General features: G+C 39.4%; 1 protein-coding gene across 1 annotated transcript in view; it reads right to left on the minus strand.

The window, feature by feature from the left end:
• Window positions 1–12,826: 12,826 nt before the first annotated feature.
• LOC139461642 (cholecystokinin receptor-like) overlaps window positions 12,827–24,039 on the minus strand; it is a 58,065-nt gene continuing 46,852 nt past the window's right edge. The window contains exon 3 of the mRNA XM_071243108.1: window positions 12,827–14,050. Within this exon, the coding sequence (XP_071099209.1) occupies window positions 12,827–14,050 (1,224 nt within the window). The remainder of the gene's footprint in view (window positions 14,051–24,039) is intronic.

The raw sequence follows: 24,039 nt of genomic DNA on the forward strand, positions 1-24,039 counted from the left end.
TGACATATGTATTGTGATACGTATCATATTATGACCTATGTATTGTGATACGTATCATATTGTGACCTATGTATTGTGGTATGTATCATATTATGACCTATGTATTGTTATACGTATCATATTATGACCTATGTATTGTGATACGTATCATATTATGACCTATGTAATGTGATACATATCATATTATGACCTTTGTATTGTGATACGTATCATATTGTGACCTATGTATTGTCATACATATCATATCATGACCTATATATTGTGATACGTATCATATTGTGACCTATGTAATGTGATACATATCATATTATGACCTATATATTGTGATACGTATCATATTGTGACCTATGTATTGTGGTACGTATCATATTATGACCTATGTATTGTTATACGTATCATATTATGACCTATGTATTGTGATACGTATCATATTATGACCTATGTATTGTGATACGTATCATATTATGACCTATGTATTGTGATACGTATCATATTATGACCTATGTAATGTGATACATATCATATTATGACCTTTGTATTGTGATACGTATCATATTATGACCTATGTATTGTCATACATATCATATCATGACCTATGTATTGTCATACGTATCATATTATAACCTTGCTGTACCATTTCACACTAAAAAAAACCTATTTCCATTGAAGACTTACAAAATATGACATTAGATCATCGGTTTCTTGTATGAGTATTTTATGTGGAAATATAGGTGCTCAGTCCTCACTACAAAAAATATTCATAATCCCTTACTTTTTTGTTCTGTACAGTAAGCAGTGCTTGACTTTTTCCGCCATGTGTACGTGATGTTTACAATACGAAAATATTTTGCTGTTAATCTTCATCTTTCAACTTGTCAGTATCATACAAGGTGTTCACAAAGCCGTACACGTATACGTCACCTGTACATGGTGTATGGCTGTTTCCATGCTACTTTGAGGGGCTTTGTTTAATATAATGTATAATCTAATGGAACTCTGTATTGATAAGGAGAGGTGGGTAGCTTCATGGCTATGAAGTACTTAGAGGACTCCAAAGGACTCATTTTAATGAAGTATTGAAACTTTCTTATATGTGGTTTGGGAGAACAGTGAACTTGTTCAAATTACCTTTAGTTTTTTTCAGTTTTCCTTTGCTGAGGTAGGACTCGGCAGTTTAGTTGGAATACGCAGAACTAAATTCTTCCTCCCCTTTGTTTTTAAGTTATGAGATAAAAGCCCTATGAGGTGGAGAAGTTGTCTTGAGCAGACACTAAAACTATCACTAATAAATTTGAAATCCATTTCTAAGCAATCAGTTTGAATTAATTAAAATACCAAATGATGGCTTTAACCTGGAAAACAGTCAGCATCCAACCCCCCTTGTATGTGTAATGGAATAAACCACATGAATATTCATGATCATTTAAGCATTAAATTCATATTATCAGTTAAATACTGAATTAAGGCAGCAGTAAACAATCAATAATAAGCTAAAAAATTTAAGTTTTCAAATGGAAAGTGTTTTATTTTGTTTAAGAAGTGTCACTTTACTCATATTTCACATCGTCATGCATAATTGACAAGTGTAAAAGTAAACTCGAATTATTCACCTGGTGGGGATTCTGGTTTAGAAGGGGGCACGGGTGGCCCAGTCGTCTAAGGCGCCGTGATTTGCTGTGCAGAGTTGCGTCCCTTGCGCACACAAGAAACCTATGATTGTGGGTTCGAATCCTGGTTCGCCCGGCTTATGTTTCTAGGTTTGTCAGCACCATACCCGTGCTCGTGGGTTTCACCGAAGTGGTAAACGTCTGAGACCTGCATCACTTTGGGCTTTCCTCCTACATTAAGCTGTCACGCCGTGATATGACTGGAATACTGTTAAAAGAAGCGTTAAACCCAACTCACTCACTCACTCTGGGTTAGAATATGGTCTCTGTAACCTATGGTCATTGCATGTGGGAACCAAATGGATCAGGTATTCAAACTTTTTGACTTGGTTGATAGCGTGTCATGGTACCCCAATGTTGTGGATCAATGCTCACAATATCAATCACTGGATTGTCTGGCATGATTATTTATCTGAGCATGGTCTACACTAGTCACAACAATCAACCACGGACACTATTTACAATATATTAACTAATAAATAAACAGATTCTTGTTTATTGGCAATATACAATTATAAGGGGTGGAAAGATCGATTAAATTTATGAACTGCTGTTACCAATGGTCAGTGATTAAATATCAATCGTGTATCTATTTTATTTAGGTGGACAATGTTGATTCGCTCTTGTTGAATTATGTATATATTTGACATGTTGCCACTATTAAGACTTCACAGGATAATATTGTTTGTAAGAAAGTTATCTCAAGTGTATCCTTGGTGATCCAGTGTGTTATATTGCCATTCTATCTGGGTAAACGTCCTGGACCTATTTGCTGCTGCAGCCTTGTGTGGAACATCTCACCGAGGCAAGAGGGTCCACTGGCTTTTGATCAAAGTCTTGTTTCAACCCTTGCCACATCAAGCCCACTTTCCTGTGCTAAATATGATTGGACTATCGCACTATCGGTAGTCCAATCAGAGAACGTTTCACAAAACCAACATCCACTGAAAAACATCCACATCCAACATAAAATAAAACAGAGTTGAAAGATCGTAAATTTCGTTGTTTATGCTGACAGCCTGAAATTGTACAAAAGAAAAGTCTGTGCATATCATACAAGACAGATATATTTTTCCAGAATTTAATTGCCCATAATTCAGGGTGCATATAACACACGAGTGCGATTTATACATGAATAAATAAGTCTTGTGTACATTGATCAATCGGAAGGGGTGCTAATTGGGATGGTTCACCAGGCATTATATTAGCTTGCTTAAATGTTAATAAATGCAAATATGTTTTATCTGTGGAAGTGTTGTGGTAGCTCACAACGACAACCTCAGTGAGAATGAAAACCATGTTCTGTGCTCATCAGACGTTCTAGATCTCCTTTTATCACATCACACCATCCTTTCACAAATCATGTTTTCAATATATATAAAATGGAACATTTTACATCTTTCTAAAACAGTAGTTGAAGCCTTACCATCAAATCTAGAAAGTGTAAATTTGCATATTAAGTTGATTTTAATTCATGTTGCAAGTCTGATGATATATGTTTTATATTAAACTTGGAATGAGATACTGAACCTTGTGTTTTTTAAGGATGTCTGCTGGTCTATATTAAGCTATAGTATAATAAAAATCTCAATGATTTTACTGAAAAAAATTGACAAAAATCAGGTGATTTGTGTGCATTTTATAATGTATTAGGTGCACATTTCAACTACCATTTTAGATGTTCATGTTTTTCCTTTGCCTAGTTAGAATAGGGCTTCAGCAGCCCATGCTTGCCGTAAGTGGCGACTATGCTTGTCATAAGAGGCGACCATGCTTGTCATAAGAGGCGACTAACGGGATCAGGTTGTCAGACTCGCTGACTTGGTAGATGCATGTCATCGTATCCTAATTGGTGGGTCGATGCTCATGTCAATCACTGGATAGTCTGATCCAGACACGATTATTTACAGGCCTCCGTCATATAGGTGGAATATTGCGGCGTTAAACAACAAATAAAACAAAACCATGCCAGATGTTAGTGTTTTTCCTTTGCAAATTGATAAACAGGTGGGCATTAACATACTTTACTTAGAGTTACTAACATGCAGCATTATTCAATTGATGACATCATACAGTGTTATGACATCCCAAATAAAACAACATTATGGCACTACTCTTTTTTGCTTTTTAAACAATATGCAATGTGTAGTAAAATGCAAATTAATTTGTTTTTTATTTTCTGTATACCACTTAAAAGAAGTTAAAGAACACCCGATGTGTTCATATGACTACAGTTAATCAGACATGGCTGGTGGGTATTGCAACACACAGCCTTCCAATTGTGGGTGTTCTTGAACTTGTTTTGAGTAGTGTATAATGACTTGTCAATGATTCTTGACTATACGGCTTCATTATTGTGATAGATTGACTTACATTGTTGTAAGAACGCTGCTGTACATGAAGCTTGACGTTTTGTAGTAATTACAAGGTCATGCCAGCAGACGTCTTTATTGGACATCGAGATGATTTCATTCTGCAAATGGCTTTCCCCAGAAGAATTCCGTGGCTCAATGTTTGTTTGTCTGTGTGTATGTAATGGTTCCAGTAACCCTAATAAACAGAAGCAGTATCACCAACATGTGAGATGTACATGATCTGTCTTAATCATCCCATTTGTAATTAGCAACAGGTTTGTTGCTTGAATCATTGAATCATTAAAATATCCATTTTCCTGATTCGTGGATATATTCCTGAGTGACATTCCTCAATAAAAATCTTTTTGATGATGTTTTTCTGGAGAATGTTATAATTTATTATCCCCCGCCAGAAGTGGAAGGGGGGATATATATATGGGTGCCGTCTGTCCGTCCATCCATCCGTCCGTCACCTTTCATTTCCGGAGCAGATCTTGAAAACCGTACCATATTTCTTCACCAAACTTGGCACATAGATAGATCTAGTGGTGAACTGGTGCCTTTTGATAGTTTGGGATTTAAAAAAAAATTGCATTTTGAGTTTCCATGGCAGCGACTTTGATTTAGACTGAAAATGGCAGTAGTCCTCGTTTCCGGAGCAGATCTTGAAAACCGTACCATTTTTCTTCACCATATTTAGGACATTGATAGGTCTAGTGGTGAACTGGTGCCTTTCGATAGTTTGGGATTTTAAAAAAAGTTATTTTTCGAGTTACCATGACAACGACTTTGATTTAGACTGAAAGTGGCGGTAATCCTCGTTTCCGGAGCAGATCTTGAAAACCGTACCATTTTTCTTCACCATATTTGGCACATAATGTCATCTCACAGTATTGAATACATTTCCTTTCTTGTTGGTAAGTTCTACTTGAGTGTATGTTCCTCCCAAAGTGTCATGGACACAGTTGTTGCATTCACTGACTAACTTCATGCAAAAACACAACTAATTACAAATACAACAGTGTAACTGATCTTAAACCTACTCAACTGTATAAACACTATATATTCTTGTCAACCATACTCTGTACTTCACTTGCTAGATAAGGGTGTTACCGGGTAGAACCTACACGGAAACCATCGCTCCTAGTTGTTCGTCCATATGTCTCATTCTTACTTATTACAAATTCAGTTACATATTCTATCATAAACTGCAGATGGCTAAACAACTGCAATTAGTGCTGCAATTAGTCCATTTATAAAAAAACGCCCATTGAACATAGTTGACAGGAGCTAATGCATTGCACACAACCGGACATGTCATATTGGCTGGGGATGTGAGTATTTCATGCTTGAATTGCTGTGACTTTGACCACCTCCGCCTGGAGAGCGGAAGGTCCACGGTTCGATCTCCGGCCGGGTCATACCAAAAGACGTTAAAAGATGGTACTTGTTACCCTGTCTGGCGCTCGGCATTAAGGGGCTAAAACAAGTACTGGTCGGCTCGGAGTCAGTATACTGTGTCTGAGTGGGGTATTCATGTTAAACTGCGACATGGTATCTCAGTGGGCTAGCACTATTAATCGGTATCAGTTCGGACTAGTACTTGCAGCCACACACACACGAGTGCATGCAGGTTGCTATATAAGGTTAACTTTGTGAGTGATGTTTGTTTCCGGAACAGAACTCCGAAACTTAAAAATTTCTTTATCAAACTTTGCATTTATATCACTCAAGTGGTGAAGTTGTGCCTTTTGCTATTTAGGAATTTTAGAAATATTTCTTTGTACGTTTCCATGGAAACAAGTTGGACTTAGGTTCTTTAAGGGTGGTGTTCATTTCCGGAGCGTAACTCAAAAACCATTTAATACTTTATTACAAAACTTTGCATGTCTACCAGGCACATACTGAACTGGTGCCTTTTGCTATTTAGGAATTTTATAATTTTTTATTTTTTTTTACGTTTCCATGACAACAAGTTGGATTTAAGTTTTAATATAGTGTGGGTTCACTTATGGAGTATAACAAATAAACTGTTAAGTATTTCCTTGCCAAACATTGCATGTCTATATATAAAGCACATACTGAACTGGTGCCATTTGATATTCAGGAGTTTTAGAAATGTATATTTTAGAATTTCCATTGCAGCTATTTTGACATGGGCTAAGAGAAATGTTGGGTCAGTTACCTGGTTTGGGACCATAACGTGTTAGAATGGGCGGGGGATATAGATGACTTTGTAGAATATACGCTTGTTTTGTTATTGTTTCTTGTAATTTGTCAAATTTTTGCATAAAAAAACCCACAGAAACTTATTTGTTTTACTTTTCAATTCATATGGATGCGACCATTGGTGGATCTTTTGTGGGTAAACAATGTATGCTTCTTCAAGAACATTCAACTCTTGACTCATTACATACAGAATTGCACATTTAGTTGTGGTTACTTTACAGACGGGGGGGGGGGGGGGGGGGGGGGGGGGGGGGGGGGGAAGGGGAATGACGCTTGTTTTAAGAGTATATATATGGGTCCGGTGTTTCAGTGATATCACTGTCCTGCTTCTGGGGCCTGTGCATCCAACATGGAACTTCGTCGTTCCTGTTAATCGGTCTTACATAGACTCCTTGTGTGAATACATATTTTGACCAAACGTCTCGAGTTTGCGATGTTTCAGAAATTATCATAAAGTAAAAGGCGACTTAATACATCTAGTAGCCAGGGTCGGGGACTCGTTTGGTTGCGTGTAATCATACCCCGTGGGTCAATAGTTTATAGACCGCCGTTATATAGCCTACCGGGCAAAGAAAAGTATACACTCATCTTTGATGCTGGCCAATAACGAAACAAACAAGACATGTTTATTCAGTGGTTATGTATTGGATACGTGTATCATAGTTGTGTTTTGGACCTTAAGTTTTCAGTGTTTCGGCGACTTTTTCGGCCTAGTAACGTTTTGATAACGTTTGTACATTTTTTTGTAAAATCCATTGTCCACGTGTATAGTTTCATTTGCCCGGCAGTTCAGATTGAATATTGCGGCGTTAATCAACAGTATCGTGTATGACAACCGTAAAAAATGATAACAGCTGCTCCTGATAACCTATATCGGCAACATGTTTCCACAACAGAAATGGACATGTTAGTGGATCGTTCCGACAGACAGAAATAAATTTATTTCAAACCAATTGCATTGCCAAGTGTCTGCGAGATCAATAACGTGAGACCAGGCTAGGCTTTCCTGACTACGCAGTTAGGCCACAGTATTATATATTGGATTATATGGTTTACAGATGTTTGCTATAAGTTAGCTTGGGTCGTTGGATTACAATGTGTATTTTCTTGTAAACTAAATAGTTTACTGTACACACGTTTTTTCCCAATCTACCGGTGATTCAGTTTAAAAAATACCCAATATAACTTCATGGAGTTTTGAGATGTACTAAAATACTGTTCAAAGCGGCGTTATCCTAACCCACTCACTCAGAGATAGAACTATTTTGTGCGTGACACGTTAAAAAAGCTGTATATATTCCAAAATTGGACAAAAAAGTCAAACGTAACGTCCAGCCATAAGGCTCATGAGAAATATAATAAATAAATACATATCGAAGGATACATATAAACGTAGGAAGGATAATGTTAAATGTGCATATTTAATTTAAATTGATTTTTTAAACTTTAAACTAAATACAAATTTGCCTTCGTCACTCAGATCTGTAAAGGTGGGATTTAATAACATACAATATTGAATATACAATATACCCAGTCAAATTGTTCAGACCTTCAGATTTTAAGCAGATACGAAGGATAGTAGGCATGGATACCGAGGCACAGTGCACAGTTTTAATCCGTTAAAACAAGAAACAATAAGCGGGTTGAGCATACGAGAGCTGGTAAAAAAGTTCTGAGACTAACAAACAAAACCAACAATTTTCAACATAATCTCCATGCTCTACAATACACTTCTCATATCGATAGTAAAGCTTTTCAATTCCAGTCAGGAAGAGGTTCCTGAAAAACACATTCACGGCAGATTTGACGTCATCGTTGTCGTCATAGCTCTTTCCACGAAGGTGTTCTTTCAGTTTAGGAAACATGAGGAAATCACTTGGTGTTATGTGTGGCGAGTATGGTGTGTGTGTGTGTGTGTGTGTGTGAGGTGGGAGTGTGTGTGTGTGTGTGCGTGTGTGTGAGGAAGCTTTTCGAACTTACATTGTCGCACAGCAGCCTTTGCAAGTCGAGAGGTGTGAGAAGAGACACTGTCATAAATGAGTACAACTCCAGCAGTCATCCCTCGTCGCTTTTCTTGGATAGAATCTCTCAGGCGACGAAGCAAATCAGCATAGTAGGCACCGGTAATCGTCTTTTAACTTTCTAAATAATCAAACAGGATTACACCCTTTTCATCCCAGAATACAGTGGCCATAGCTTTCTTCACTGATCTTGAAGACTTGAATTTCTTTGGTGCCGGAGAAGTGGAATGGTGCCATTCCATGGATTGACGTTTGTACTCAGCATCATAATGGTAGACCCATGCATCGTCACCGGTTGTTAATCTCTTTTTTAATTTGACGAAGTCCTCCTCAATTAGCTCTAAATTTTCTCTGGCAATGTCATTTCTTTTTTCCTTAAGATCAGACTTAGAAACTTTAGCACCCAACCAGCAGATATCTTATTCATCTGTAAATGTTCATTGATAATAATTTCTATGGATCCATGGCTTAGACCTGTCTTCCTCAAGTTCAGCAATGGTAACACATCTATCTGACAGTATAAGTTTTTCTATCTCCTTGACTGAATCTTCTTTGATTGAAGCTGAGGAACGTCTAGACCTAGGGTCAACATCATGGCTTGTACTCCCAGCCTTGAACAAAGCTGCCCAACGTCTAACAGTGGAATGGCTAGGACACTTATTCCCATACACTTGTGACATGCGGTTATGGATTTCTTGAGGAGGACTTTTCTCTAAAGACACAAACTTGATGACCAATCGTTCTTTTCCATTTCTGTGTCCATTTGGACCCTTATCGCGATCAACTGTCTAATATACACACGGCCTCAATAGATCAAGTACACTTGAAATGACCTTCTCAAACAATGTACTACATTGAGTAGTTCACTTCGTTATGGCCCATATTTGAAAGTCAAGCTTAGAACTCTTTGACGAGCCCTCGTATACCGCAGAATTGTTACCGCTAGCGTACCAGAAAGCATGCTTCTGAAATGTCGTGATAGGAGGTGAGGTGAAATGGGGTTTAACGTCGCGTCCAAGATTATTGCGCTTACATAGCAACGTGCATGCAAGTGTTCGTGGGTGTGTGGTTGCTTGTACTAGTCCGAACTGATACCGATTTATAGTGCTGGCACACTGAGATACCATGCCGCAGTTTAACATGAATACCCAACTCAGACACAGTATACTTACTCTGAGCCGACCAGTTCTTGTTTTAGCCCCTTAATGCCGAGCGCCGGACAGGGTAACAACAAGTACTAACATCTTTTGGTATGACGCGGCCGGGCATCGTACCTCGGACCTTCCGCTCTCCGGCCGGACGCTCTACCACTAGACCACGGAGGCGGTCTTATGATAGGACAATGCATAACCTAGATACTAGTTGTCTAATGATACACTAAATCCTGTTGACGAAAACGTGTCAAGATCATTTATGCCATGTGTCTAATGAGATAAAGATAAAGATTACGAGACCTATATGGCCGAAGGTATTAACAGGCGTTATCGATCTGATGGTCATGATGATGTATTATTAATGTCTTCCTGTGTCGGTTTTCGAATGTTTTAATGACGAGAGTCGTCAATTTTATGTTTTTTTATCTAATTATTGACATTTAAACATTTTTAACAACTAGTTAAAATGCACTTTCTGAAAGGCCAGTGATTTCCTGGCCCAGAATCCACAGCAACAACAATAGTGTGATGTCATCATAATGGTTTAATCTCTGGGACTCAAGCCCACAATCTGTCTCCATGGTTCAGTCACAAAACGACCGTATGCTACGAGGGTCGTAACTCACACATACAGACGTTCGTAGCGGTAATATGGCTTTGTTAATGGGCAAAGTGTGTTCCAAAGGAGAAATATTGTTTAAAAACGCCACCGAGCGAAAACGTCAAGGGCAACCATGTTATTTGCGAGATGCATGTGTGATATTGTTGGCTATTGCTGCGAACGTCAATCTTAAGCTGGGAACACACGTGTTCACGTATGTCCGTACACGTAATGCATACACACATTGCATGTGCGAAGTTATAATCACATTGTACGCGTATATATATGCGCGAGAAATACATTCACGCGTAGAATGTTTAGTGAGTTAACTCGTCTGCTATGCAGGTCTTAGACATTTGCTTAGACGTTTGCCCACGAGCACTGGTATGGTGCTGAAAATTTTGTATAATAACAAGCATGGTGTCCTGGCTGGTTGGTTGGTTTGTTGTTTTACGCCGCACTCAGCAATATTCCAGCTATATGAAGGCGGTTAGAAAATAATCGAGTCTGAACCAGACAATCCAGTGACTGATAACATGAGCATCGATCCACGCAAATGGGATGGATGACATGCACCAAACAAGTCAGCAAGCCTGACCACACGATCCCGTTAGTCTCCTCTCACGACAAGAATAGTCGCCTTTCTACGGCAAGCATGGTGTCCTGGACCGGAGACGTCTTGAATATGTAGAATTTGACAGTGAGGATGAATCACGTCATATGAAGAGACTTGAATCATCTCACCATATCTGAATCATGCAATACTGCCACATGGATTCTATACTAACCATCCGATCATTTTCACAAGCAAAAGGTCAATTATGTCTGTCCAAATATTGTTGAAGTATTGGCGTTTTTGTTGTTGGAATCATAAAGCGCCTGGTTCTGCCTTACATCATTCCCACGTTCAATGACTTCATTCCTACAACACGTGGAGGCATATCTCAAGTGACTTAACAAGATATGACGTCAGAACGGAACTACCTTTGCGTATGCGCGCTGCGTATACGTCCAATTTGGGGCAGACTCAATTCGGTCGAAGACGTCAACGCACAGAGGTGCACCTTCATACACAAACCAATGTGTTTTGACCAGCTTCTTTCTCTTGGTCAGAATTGTACAGAGGAGTACGCCGCGCAACGCATACGCAAACAAACTGTGTTCAGCTGAAGTGCATTCCTCTCTTTATTGTAGCCAAATGTCTGATGTAAACGCTGTTATTCAAGACTGCATAGTAAATACACTTTAGATATTTTATTACCAGACTCCATGTATACAATATAGAACGTCAACAACAGAGATTAACCAGTCTCGATTATCCGACGAAACAGATTCCACTTGGCCTAAAAAAACAAAATAGAGGTGAACAAACAAATGTATCTTTAAACCAAAAGATAAACATACACTTTGAACGAATTGACGGAAAAACGTAACTGTGCTTGAATATAAATAAATGTACTCTGAAAATAAATAATGCATTATCCAATCCATATTCGTGAAGACATTTAAAGGTCGTGATTCACAATTTTCACGTGCATGTTAATACACGGCGCATAATTTGGATAACTGCGTGTTGTTGGGAACCTGATACTCACGCGTGTTTTTGTGAGTGAGTGAGTGAGTGAGTGAGGTCGTCACGCCGAAGACCCGGGTTCGATTCTCGACATGGGCACAATGTGTGAAGCCCATTTCTGGTGTCCCCAGCCGTGATATTGCTGGAATATTGCTAAAAGCGGCGTGAAACTATACTCACTCACTCACTCTTTGGAGATGGCACTCATGACACGCCACGGGTCAGGCCGACATTGAACAAATATCCTAACTGCAATTATTGTACCGGAAGAATACTCTGTCGAATATGAACAAATCAGCAGCGTTGTGTCGGATATATGGACACACAATGAAAACGCATCAATGTACAGGGCCATGTAAATTCGTGGACAATTAACATGAATAAATGATGTCAAAACACCCCCCCCAAAAAACAACAACCACCCCCCCCCCCCCCAAAAAAAAAGACCCATCAACAATGAAAACGCATAACTTGAACTCAAAGTCCATCTTGAGACACATCGAATAACATCCGTGCCTGTACGACGACATTGTTGTGTTCGATCATCTCATCCCTAAATACAGAGAACCACTTAATTTGAGTTTGTTGTGGCCATTTTGCCCCAAAGTTAAAAAGAAATCGAATATGCGTTTCCAAAGTGTGTCACATTCATCCCTTTCATGCTTTTAGTGGTCATTTTTCATCAAATCAGTGCAAACCGTTTCAGCCTCCGAGAGTGTAGGTTGCTTCAAGTGTCGCTATTCTCTTGTATACCAAAACAACGACCCCCACGTAACATATCACGATAAAACATGGACACAAGGAAATTGAAATCAATAAAAGATTGATTTCATGTTTTACAAAACTCTACAAATCATTCCATACGGACAAAGCAAGCACTTTGCAAGCATATCAAGTGCTTTTAATCGGGTGCAGGCTAAACTGGCACCTCAGCAAAACGTCACCGATTTCTCGGGCGAAAACAGCACCCCATTTGGCGAAAACGGCTACTATTTGTCGGAATACATGCAGTCAAACTTGTGTATTCAAATTGGAGTAGAGGCTAATTACTGATGTAAACGTGTTTCAACATTTCACAATTACTGAAAATGTGAGTTCATTTATTTCAGTACCAAGGTAATTAATAAAATAAGGTGGCGTTTTCGCCAGACAGAAGTAACCGTTTTCGCTTCAGGTGAGGTGACGTTTTCGCCAATCGGTGCCGTTTTAACTATAACCCCTTTTAATTTATTGAGTTTCATTGCCTTTTGATGCAGGTGACTTCGGAACATCTACCTTAAACATAAAACTAACGCTTGGTTTACACTCGTGAAGGAGTCTCAAGAATGAATGCCTCACATGAGAATTTACGATACCATAAACTAGGGGGTTTGTGGCGTTGCCGAGGAAAAACATGTATCTAAGGAGAAGAAACTGCGTGGCGCCAAATATATCAAACCAAAATGGCACCCAGGTTATAAGGTATATCACAGTACACGTGAATAACATCTTTGCGGTTCGATAATGAAGCCCAATTCTTTTGTTCCTTATTGAAGTTCCAAGGGTACTTCCGCTGGCACATTTGCAATCTTCGACAAACGATGTCTCTTTCTGATCGGAAACTTCCGAACATTCGCCTTTAACAACGCTCAAGCTGTTGTCAGCAGAGAGAATACTTATTGCGCTCTTGGCCCCGGAAGTGTCACTTTTGTCCTCGTTTCCGATTGTGGCAATTTGTTGATTCTGTATTGTTCTCAACTTTGTTCTTTTCCACAGCGTTGAATAAACTATCGCGTACAATATGACAATGACTATGAGAGAGATGAAGAATGACAACATGAGAAGACCCTGGTAAAGATACGCTACCAGGGGTCCGGTTACTGATGTCGTAAAGTGGCAGAAGTGGGTCGCATTTCCGGGATGTGGAAATTGGCACTCAATATCCCTGACTTCATCAGCTGTTACAAGTGTAAAGATCATGACTGCAGGTGTTGCTAGGATACCACTTATTGTCACGACAACTATCATTCCACAGTTCACTTGCTTAACAGTGAACCGTTTCGCGAAATGACACACTGCAAAATATCTTTCCGCTGCTATGGCAACCACTGTTACATTCGATGAAATGATGGCAAAGTGTCTAAAATATTCGAATAATCTGCAGGCAACATCCGAATACACCAAATGAAGTTCATAAACCAGTGTATATGGCATAATAAGCATGCACACTAATAGGTCTATCAGCGCCAGAATTTTTATGAAAGTATTTGACGTTTTTTTATCCTTTCGACGAAAATACACAACGAGCACTGGAATATTTCCTGCTGTCCCGACAATCGACAGCACACCAATTGCAATGGAGAAAAGTATGTACTCCGGAGTGTATATGACGTCATGGATGTCCCTGCGGTCACGTCCGGTTGTGTTCATGTTGTCCAACATGTCAGCATCGCTTACTGCCTGTCCCGTCAGCTGAAAGAGCAGAATTATATTGTGAGTTACCCCTCGTGGGTACAATATGTGAAGCCCATTTCTGGTGTCCTCGAACATGATATTGCTGGACTATTGCAAAAAGCGGCGTAAAACAATACTCTCACTCACTAATTGTTAGTTACATTTATGATCCAATAAAATCGACAAAACTGTTTACGATTATACCATAAGAACGTGTTCATTTTGTTTGGTTTTGTGTTATTTAACGCCGCACTCAGCAATATCCCACATAACGGCGGTCTGTAAATAATCGAGTCTGGACCAGACATTCCAGTGACTGACATGAGCATCGATCAACTCAATTGGGATACGATGACATGCATCAACCAAGTCCTGACAACCCGATCCCGTTATTCGCCTCTTACGACAAGCATGTGTTGCTGAAGACCTATTCTACCCCGGATCTTCACGGGTCCATGTGTTTATTAATCAGAAACAAATAGTGATGGTGCCAGATGTTACGGAAAAGATGAGCGCATCCGATGGCACCCGTTACAAATACATGCAAAGGCATGGCAAGTGTTCATCTGGACAAACACGGGACCATATTGCACAAATCAGGGAATTGCATCGTGAGTCAAACTTGAAAATGTTCCCCCACATGTCTATCATAAAACGGTTTAAAAACTTTATAACACAAAAAGTTTCAAACTTGACCAGGTTTATGTTCAGGCGGAAGGTCAAGGTCAGCGCCAGGCCTGCGCAGATGAACAGGTACATAAAGAAGACGAGGCCAAAGCGCTGTTTAGGGACCGACCATTTGATATATTTTCAGCTTCAGCTACAACACCAGATATTTTTTTTGTATTTAAAACTATAAACCTGACAAAAACACAATACTACTTGCTTTAAGACTAGTTGGCCCAGCCCAACGTGTGTAGTCCACCGCTCACTCCCAGCCCAATTGAAGGCCAATTGGGCAGAATATTTCCGTCGTTGTATATCGATTTTAGGCATGTGTACGATAACACACTTAATGCTGTGCTGCTTGAAGAACTACTACATTGTAGAAATATCTCGGTGTCTCAAGAGCCTGCTCGTTCGTCTATAACCATTAGCGTGTAATGATTGCACAGTACAGTATGCAACCACAGAATGCCGTTAAGAAGCGTCGTTAATCTTAACAAAGCTTTTTAGAAGTATAAATTGATCAGTTTGGAGGTGGGTGGTAGTAACTAAAAAATGTTAAAGTTGTATAGTAGTTACCAGATATACTTTCATTGGCAGCTTCCTGTACGAAAGAAACACTACTCGTACAGCAACACATTTTAAACACACACCTTTACGAACATGCAACTTTTTTATTTGTAGTCCTTCACGCTACCACCTGTGCTACGGAGACTGCTATCGTCACAAGTGTCAAATGTCTTTGTCATAATTAACCGAGTTTGGTTAAATTGTTTGGTTTTTATGTTGATGTTGTACCAAATCTTGGTGTGTGTTTTTATATATTTTTTATTTTTTTATTTGTGTGTGTGTGTTGTGTTGTGTTGTGTTGTGTTGTGTTGTGTTGTGTTGTGTTGTTTAACGCCGCACTCAGCAATATTTCAGCTATATGTATATGTGTTATGCAAGTGCCCGTATATTTGATTTGCACAAATATTTCAATAAATATTATACATCTTATCCATCTTTGAGTTATTACCAAGTGTAATGCACTTTACTGAAACAGGTTTTAAATTCGAAACATGTTTTAACGTAAAACATTTTAAAATTCGAAACATGTTCGAACGTGTTTAAACTTTAAACATGTTTAAAATAAAGACCCCATCGTCACCAGTCACTGAAACATTTCATATATCTCCGTCTATCATTCATGGACAACGGAGGCTGTTATGGTCACAAGTGTCAAATGTCCTCGTCACCGAGTTTTGTTAAGTTGTTTATGTTGATGTTGTACCAAATCTTGGTGGTTTGTTGTTTAACGCCGCACTCAGCAATATTCCAACTATATGTATATGTGTTATGCAAGTGCCCGTATATTTGATTTGCACATATATTTCAATATATATTGTACATCTTATTCATATTTGACTTTTTGCCTATTGATATGCACTTTATTGAAACAGGTTTGAATTCTAAACATGTTTGAGCATGTTTAAATTCGAAACATGTTTTAACTTTAAACATTTTTAAATTCGATGCGTGTTCAAACATGTTTTGAGGATGTGAGTGGTGGGTGCTACATGTAGGGCAGGTCATGCTTACCCTTTTCGCGAACACCTGGTGTCATCACTGATTTTCAATGGTCCATTCATACAACTTCCACATCATGGCCCTTTAACGCCAAATGGAATGTGTTTCGGGGGATAATTTATTCTCTTGCACTGGCAATTTATGTTTATGTGTTTAAATTCTGAACATGTTTAGATTATGGGGATATTGTGTTTGGGTGGTGTTTAGGCTCTGAGACGATACCTCATATCATGTGTTTCGACATAAATGCGTTAATAGATACAACTCGCCATATGTGTACATATATTCGGTTTAAGATTTAAACACTTTCCAAATCTTGTTTAGACCTAAGCATGTCTTGTCCGTGATTATATTCTAAACACATTTTTTACTTCGGTCAAAGAATCCCTTAGGGATAATTTTTTATTTTAAATATGTCTTGCATCTAAATATATACCCTAGATACAGTTAAATGTGTTCAATCACACTGTATAAAAATACTGTAAGACCGATGTGTTAAAAAAACCCATCAGGGATATATATGATATATGGGGGAAATATACGTGAATCATTATGCCACGAGTTGACAATTCTTTTAACTGTTTGCGCGTAGACATGTCATATTTCTAAAACCACTATACTTATGGACTAATAAAATTGATTTAAGAACTATGACAAAGTTCTAAATTCACTTCAATTAATCTATAATGAAAGTGACATTAGTACTATGACAGACTCAACCGAGTCGCAAAGATGGCTACGAGAGGGGCACGAGATGCTAATCGGTTTGTCCCGTAATAACACCAGTTGATCACGAATAGGCTCCTGAGTATTTATCATGATAGAGTGAACATGTAAAAAAGATGTACTGTCGAGGATGTATCAGAACCTGACCGAGTCATTTGTCCCTTGTCCAAGTATGTCTACCGTTATGAATCTACAAAACGCTGATATTGGGAGATTTGTGAAAATACAATTCGATATTTATTAATGAGCGTAAGGTATAGTTTTGATTTGTTTTGTTCTTGTATTGAACTGAACTGACTACAAGCAAACTATACTATTTTATTTTGTTTGTTTATTTGTTGTTAAACGCCTCACTGGCAATATTCCAGCTATATGACGGCGGTCTGTAAATAATCAAGTCTGGATCAGACAATCCAGTGATTGACATCATGAGCATCGATCCACACAAATGGGATACGATGACATGCACCGACTAAGTCAGCGAGCCTGACCACCCGATCCCGTTAGTCGCCTCTTACGACAAGCATGGTCGCCTTTTATGGCAAGAATGGGTTGCTGAAGACCTATTCTACCCCGGATCTTCACGGGTCATACAAAAAGAACATATACAAGGACACATATGAGATGTTTACATACTGTAAATATTGCAAGATGCAACGCATAGTCTCAAGAGAAGTGGGCACATTTCCATCAAGCTAAAATCAGTCTTTACCGGAATAGCCCGGGATTACAGAGGACCATTTCCTGTGGAGATGATTAGGCAAAAGGACCACTCTGAAAATATCCCTTAAAAGCTGCGATCTCTCTCTAGGCTTTATCACTGACGTCTTCTGCACTTAGTGAGGACGCAAGCAAGTAAGACACAGGAAAGAATCTTCAAAGGGGGTTATTTCACTTTGTTGATTTTAGAACATAACTGGATCTGTGCTCTGATAAAAAATGGTTTTCGCAGCGTATGCTTCCAGCCTCGTTAACGTGTATTTTTAAAGACCAAAACATTGTTCTTTTCTTTGTCTTTGTTTGTTGTTTAACGCCGCACTCGGCAATATTCCAGCTATATGACGGCGGTCTGTAAATAATCGAGTCTGGACCAGCAAATCCAGTGATTGACATCATGAGCATCGACCCACGCAATTGGGATCGATGACATGTATCAACCAAGTCAGCGAGCCTGACCACCCGATCCCGTTAGTCGCCTTTTACGACAAGCAGAGTCGCCTTTAACGGAATGGGTTGCTGAAGACCTGTTCTACCCCGGAATCTTCCCGGGTCTTGTCATTTTCAATTCGACTCGAAAGTCACGAAACTTATTTCGTTTTTAGTTTAATACTTTCGAGACATTTTACAGCTGTTGTAGGACAAGTGCGTTTTGTCCCGGGGCTGGTTTACGTTGTGATCTTAGCAATTGTAGCTACTCTTGCATGGCATTAAAATACTAATAGGAAACTCTACTTAGATGAGAAATATATTTCGATTGCAACATATACCCCAATAATATATATGAAGCACGCGTGAAGAAAAGATTTATTGCTTTTTCGCCCAAAACCCCAAATAATAGACACAGAATATCAAGAAGGCATTGAATGAACGCATTCGGATCATCTCTGTGCCGTTAGAAAACACCTCGGTCAGCTGATGAGTCGTGATGTAACATAATTTCACAGCAACCGTATACCGATTCTTGCCCACGAAAATGACACTTATGTAATAATGATGTCTATAATTTAATGTAAACCAACATTATGAAAGGGTCACAGCTGTCGTCCGATTGTGTTGCTTAACGTGACAGTTACGTGAAAGAGTGAAACTAGTGAGATGATGGGATTAAGGGGAGTCGAGCGAGAGTATATTGGGTAATATCCATCTCTTATGACCACGCCCAACTGTATTTTAGCAATGTTATCTGATTTATAAGGAGAAAAAGTTCTTTGAATCAAGATTGATTCCTCTTTGTTTTTCTGCACGAGACCATTAAATATAGAATGCCAACGCCAGAGAATAATCAGTCTCAAATATCTGCCTTTCTTGGAACTCTGGCAGTAATGATCTTTGGTAAATTAGAAAATAACGAGGTAAAGTTATGTTCCTGTCAAATCTATTGAGCACGTTTTCCCCCCGGGTCGTCTTTAAGTCTGCGGCAGGGCTTCTGACGCAACCCACCGGACCTATCAGATATCGCGACCATGAAAGACACGTGACACATTTCACAGTATTCGAATAGATTATTTGTCGAAAGAAAGTTTTTCACAGTGCCACAAGCACATAGTTATCAATTGTTTTGTATCCGTTTTCGTGTGAAAAAACCTTTGCTTGAGCAATCTCATTCAAATCAGATCTTAGTTCTGGCTGCAGCTTAACAACGATCTGAGGACATCCCATTAGGGGTCAGGTCAGACCGACCTTGCGCGAACTTTGATCGACCAATGGAATGACGAAATGACGTTAGTTCGTAACCTGTCCAGGGGCGGTCAGGTAGCCTAGTGGTTAAAGCGTTCGCTCGTCACGCCGAAGACCCGGGTTCGATTCCCGACATGATACAGTAAGTGAACCCATTTTGTGTCCCCCGCCGTGATATTGTTGAAATATTGCTACAAGCGGCGTAAAACACGAGTTCCCTTGTGATGAAGACGCGATATGCAATCAGATCGCTGTTCTGACAAAGGTGACTACCATTGCAAACGACCTGATGACGATCAGATGACGAAAAGATTCGAGATTTCGCCCTGGCAGACAGACAAAATGTCAGATTACAACAGTAAAGACACTTATTAAAGACACATTTCTCTACTACAATAACGTGAGGTGAGGTGAAATGGGGTTTAACATCGCGTCCAAAATGATTGCACTTATATAGCGACGTGTATGCATGTGTGTGTGTGTGGCTGCTTGTACTAGTACGGACTGGTGCCGATTTATAGTGCTAGCACACTGAGATGCCATGTCGCAGTTTAACATGAATACCCCACTCAGACACAGTACACTGACTCCGAGCCGACCAGTCCTTGTTTTAGCCCCTTAATGCCGAGCGCCAGACAGGGTAACAACAAGTACCATTTTTTAACGTCTTTTGGTATGACGCTAGACCACGGAGGCGGTCACTACAATAACAGAGACATAAGAGTATGTACACAGCATCAAGTAACGCTGCACGTCGCGGTTACATGAAACGCTCAGAAGGCGTCGTCTAAAAATAGCATTGCAGCTCAGCCACTGCAATAAGCGTTCAGTCGTTAGAGTTAAAAACAATGAAGTTTGCACACACGTGTATAAAGGTATTCGGGCGAGTTGATTGAAAACTTTAAACCACTTCGAAAATATTTGTCTTCGCTTAAATTTTGGAATAATTTCAGCGCAAATTCGACAGGCGGATGTTGATTTGTAAAACGTTCTCTGATTGGCCATGGACTCTATTTTGGCACAGAAAAGTAGGCTTGAAACTGCTTGGATATTCACGTAGACTACTGGACACGCTAGCCTCGGGAAGATGGTTGTCATATCCTGACCGCATGGACTAAATATTGTACCCATACGAGGAATCGAACTATGCACTTGACGTGACGAGGCAACACTTTAACCTGTTAACTACGCTACCGCATCGTCACAAGTCACTGAAACATTTCATATATCTCTGTCTATCATTCATGGACAACGGAGGCTGTTATCGTCACTGTTTTGGTGTCAAATGTCCTCGTTTGGTTAAGTTGTTTGGTGTTTATGTTGATGTTGTACCAAATCTTGGTGGATTGTTTGTTTGTTTGGTTGGATGTTGTTTAACGCCGCTCTCACCAATATTCCAGCTATATGTATATGTGTTATGCAAGTGCCCGTATATTTGATTTGCACATATATTTCAATATATATTATACATCATATCCATATTTGACATTTTGCCTACTGATATGCACTTTATTGAAACAGGTTTTAAATTCTAAACATGTTTTGATTCGAAATATGTTTTAACATAAAACATTTTTAAATTCGAAACATGTTCGAACGTGTTTAAACTTTAAACATGTGTCATAGTCCTAAAATCACTATAATTAACCCATAATTATAGTGGTCATATTTCAATAATATGTTTTGTATTTTACTCAATATTTTATCTTACAACTAGCTAAACCTAAATATATTTCTGTCGATAATGTTAGTCAGTTACCATGCACGTAACTGACCGTCACAAACCAGTGACTCCGGATTATCTAACTCAGCCAGGTGGCCAGGCTAGGGTTATGCCCCAGACTATAACATGCTGTGTATGGCCGGACGCATGGTCATTTAAGTATCAGATAGGTGGAATATAAAGGATATTACGCGGTCAGTGTGCTCTGTAACTGTCGAATAATTGTAATTAATACGCCACGCATGTAGCAGATTTAGATCATAGTTTCAATATTAGGTAACTAACGCATTCTACAGAAGGCCTGAGTCCCTATATATACGGAGTCCAGTGGCAGATACTTCACCCTGCCACGAATAAAGACGTAAAGGGACTCAGCAGCCTTCTCTCTGTTTTAAAGGTAAGATATCATTATTTTCTTGTTAAATTCTCCTTGCCTTTAACTTATATGGTATCCTGTGCAAGCAACTATATATTTACCATGGTTTGTAATATTTAAGAATAAGTTATATGTCATTCATTATACCGCAAAGTAACTTGAATGTAATTGTATGTGTGTATTTATATAGATGTTAGTAGATTAATTCACTTGTACATTAACTGTTGATATGCCAAGTGATAGATAAAGCTGTACATTACATAGCATGAGACAGAGTACATTGTGGTAAATACCCGCGGGTAATCTCACGTAAATACCGTCTCATGCGAATATTGGCCGTGCTACGTCTATCATTTGGTTAAGCATTTACGGCATTGAAATTATACAGTATGTTAAATACGTTTGTATGTTAATACACGAGTAACGCTAGAATGCCGTAAATGTAAATGTTAACAGTTCCTGTATGAAATGTCGTAGCTAGAATAACATGAAATACCTCCCAGTCGCTTATTATTCACGATTCGTTTTTGTACCTTATTTATTAGAACAGTCCTGTTAAGAAAGTTTAAAACGAGTCGCTACCAATTCATGTATGGTTGTCAATTATATATTTAATGTAACAAGTCATTGACTGCATCTCTCTTGTAATGTAATATTGTTTAAATATCTCTCTATATATGAAATTAGACTCTGCCACGAATAAAGACGTAAAGGGACTCAGCAGCCTTCTCTCTGTTTTAAAGGTGATAGCCGAGTAATCAGCTCTACCAAGTTAATTCCCCCACTATCTTGGCTATTGTGACGTAGCAAACGGGACCACGCCCACACAAGGCAAAACGGCCCGAACGCAAGCTACGTCAGTTGATGGAGATCAAAGTTTCCGGTGCTGATGAAAGGCAGAACACAGAGAACAGGATGAGGCTGCAGTCTTTTAGTCTTGACTCGTTGTAACCCTGAGTTACCAGGCAGAGTCATCATCAAAAACAGCTCCACATCACAGACGCCAACCTCTACAATACCAACATCACCAGCAATATACACAACGTCAACATCAACGGTACCAACGTCAACGTCAACATCAACATCAACATCTACGTCAGTATCAACAACCGTATCAACGTTATCAACAACATCCTCAACAGCAGCTACTCGAAGTATTTCCTCCACAGCTTCAAACACAAGCATGGCCATGTCACATATTCAGCTTCCTAAATATTCAGGTAAGCAGGATGCAAATAACTGGTGGTCAGATCTAGAAACTTGGGTTAAACTCCAAGGTACTGACCAAGACAGAGCATGTTTAATGTTGAACTTCCTCTTAGAAGGACCAGCCAAACATTGGCATCATGCCTTGAGTGACGATATCAAGTCAGACTGGAATAGCTTGAAACAAGCTTTCATTACTAGATTTCAACCATCAGGACAATTTGATCTGTCAGTATTGGCAATCAATCAGCAACCTGCTGAATCAGTATCAGATTACATCAGTAGGTTACAGCAGTCCACCTCTAGTAAATCCATACCAGTCGACATCTTAGTTGCCATAGCTGTGAATGGTCTGTGCCCTTCCGTCAGACAATGGGTCTATAACAAAGAACCCAAAACATTGGAAGAAGTGCGTCAACAAGGTGAACTAGCGGCCAAGTCATACCTCAGCATCCAACAGCCAGATCAAGCTAGTCTCACAGACCAGGTGACTAATCTATCAACACTAGTGATGTCACTAATGGAGAGCCAACAGAAGCCTTTGGCAGCTGCAATGTCTACACAGCAGGAGACGCTCCATGATGACTGTCAGCGAAGAGTCAGGTTCCAGTCACCACCTCGACTTGATGACTACAGCTCGAGACCAAGTCATCACTCATCTTATGCCAGTCCACAGTCGCAGCACAGGCCACGTGACTTCAGACGAGAGCAACTCCGACCATCCAGTAGAAACAACAGAGAAAGATGCTCAGGATGTGGTGGGTATTGTTCTCAGCGTAATTACTGTCCCCATCGGCATACCATTTGCAATGTTTGTAGAAAGAAAGGTCACCATACATCTGTATGTTACCAGGTTCTTCTGTCTAAGATAGATAATAAATAGGGACGCGTGCCTGATTCCAAGGATCCACCTAGAATCAGGCACCCATTCAAACAAACCAAACCATCTGACCCACCCACTAGGCATACTACCCCTACTTCCCCATCCTCTACTAACACTAAACAACATCATGTATCTCTTGTAGCCCCATTATCTAAAAACACCATTCAAGTTAAGGTCAGACAAGTCAAAACAACAGCGTTGATAGACACTGGAGCAACAATCAGCTGTGTTCATATGAAATTTCTGAAGAAAATAGGACTCACTGAGTCTCACCTTCAGAAATCTTATCTAACAGAGATTATTGGTGTAGGAGGAGAACGCCATCCTGTGTTAGGTTTAGTCACTCTACAACTTAACATAGGCCATGCTTCTTATTCACAGGATTTTCATGTCTTCACATCATTACATCATACCATCATTCTTGGTTTAGACTTTCTCCAGTCAAACCAGGTCAAAATTGA

The sequence above is a fragment of the Haliotis cracherodii genome, unplaced genomic scaffold (assembly GCF_022045235.1).
Source record: "Haliotis cracherodii isolate W230 unplaced genomic scaffold, xgHalCrac1.p SCAF_15, whole genome shotgun sequence".
NCBI lineage: Eukaryota > Metazoa > Mollusca > Gastropoda > Lepetellida > Haliotidae > Haliotis > Haliotis cracherodii.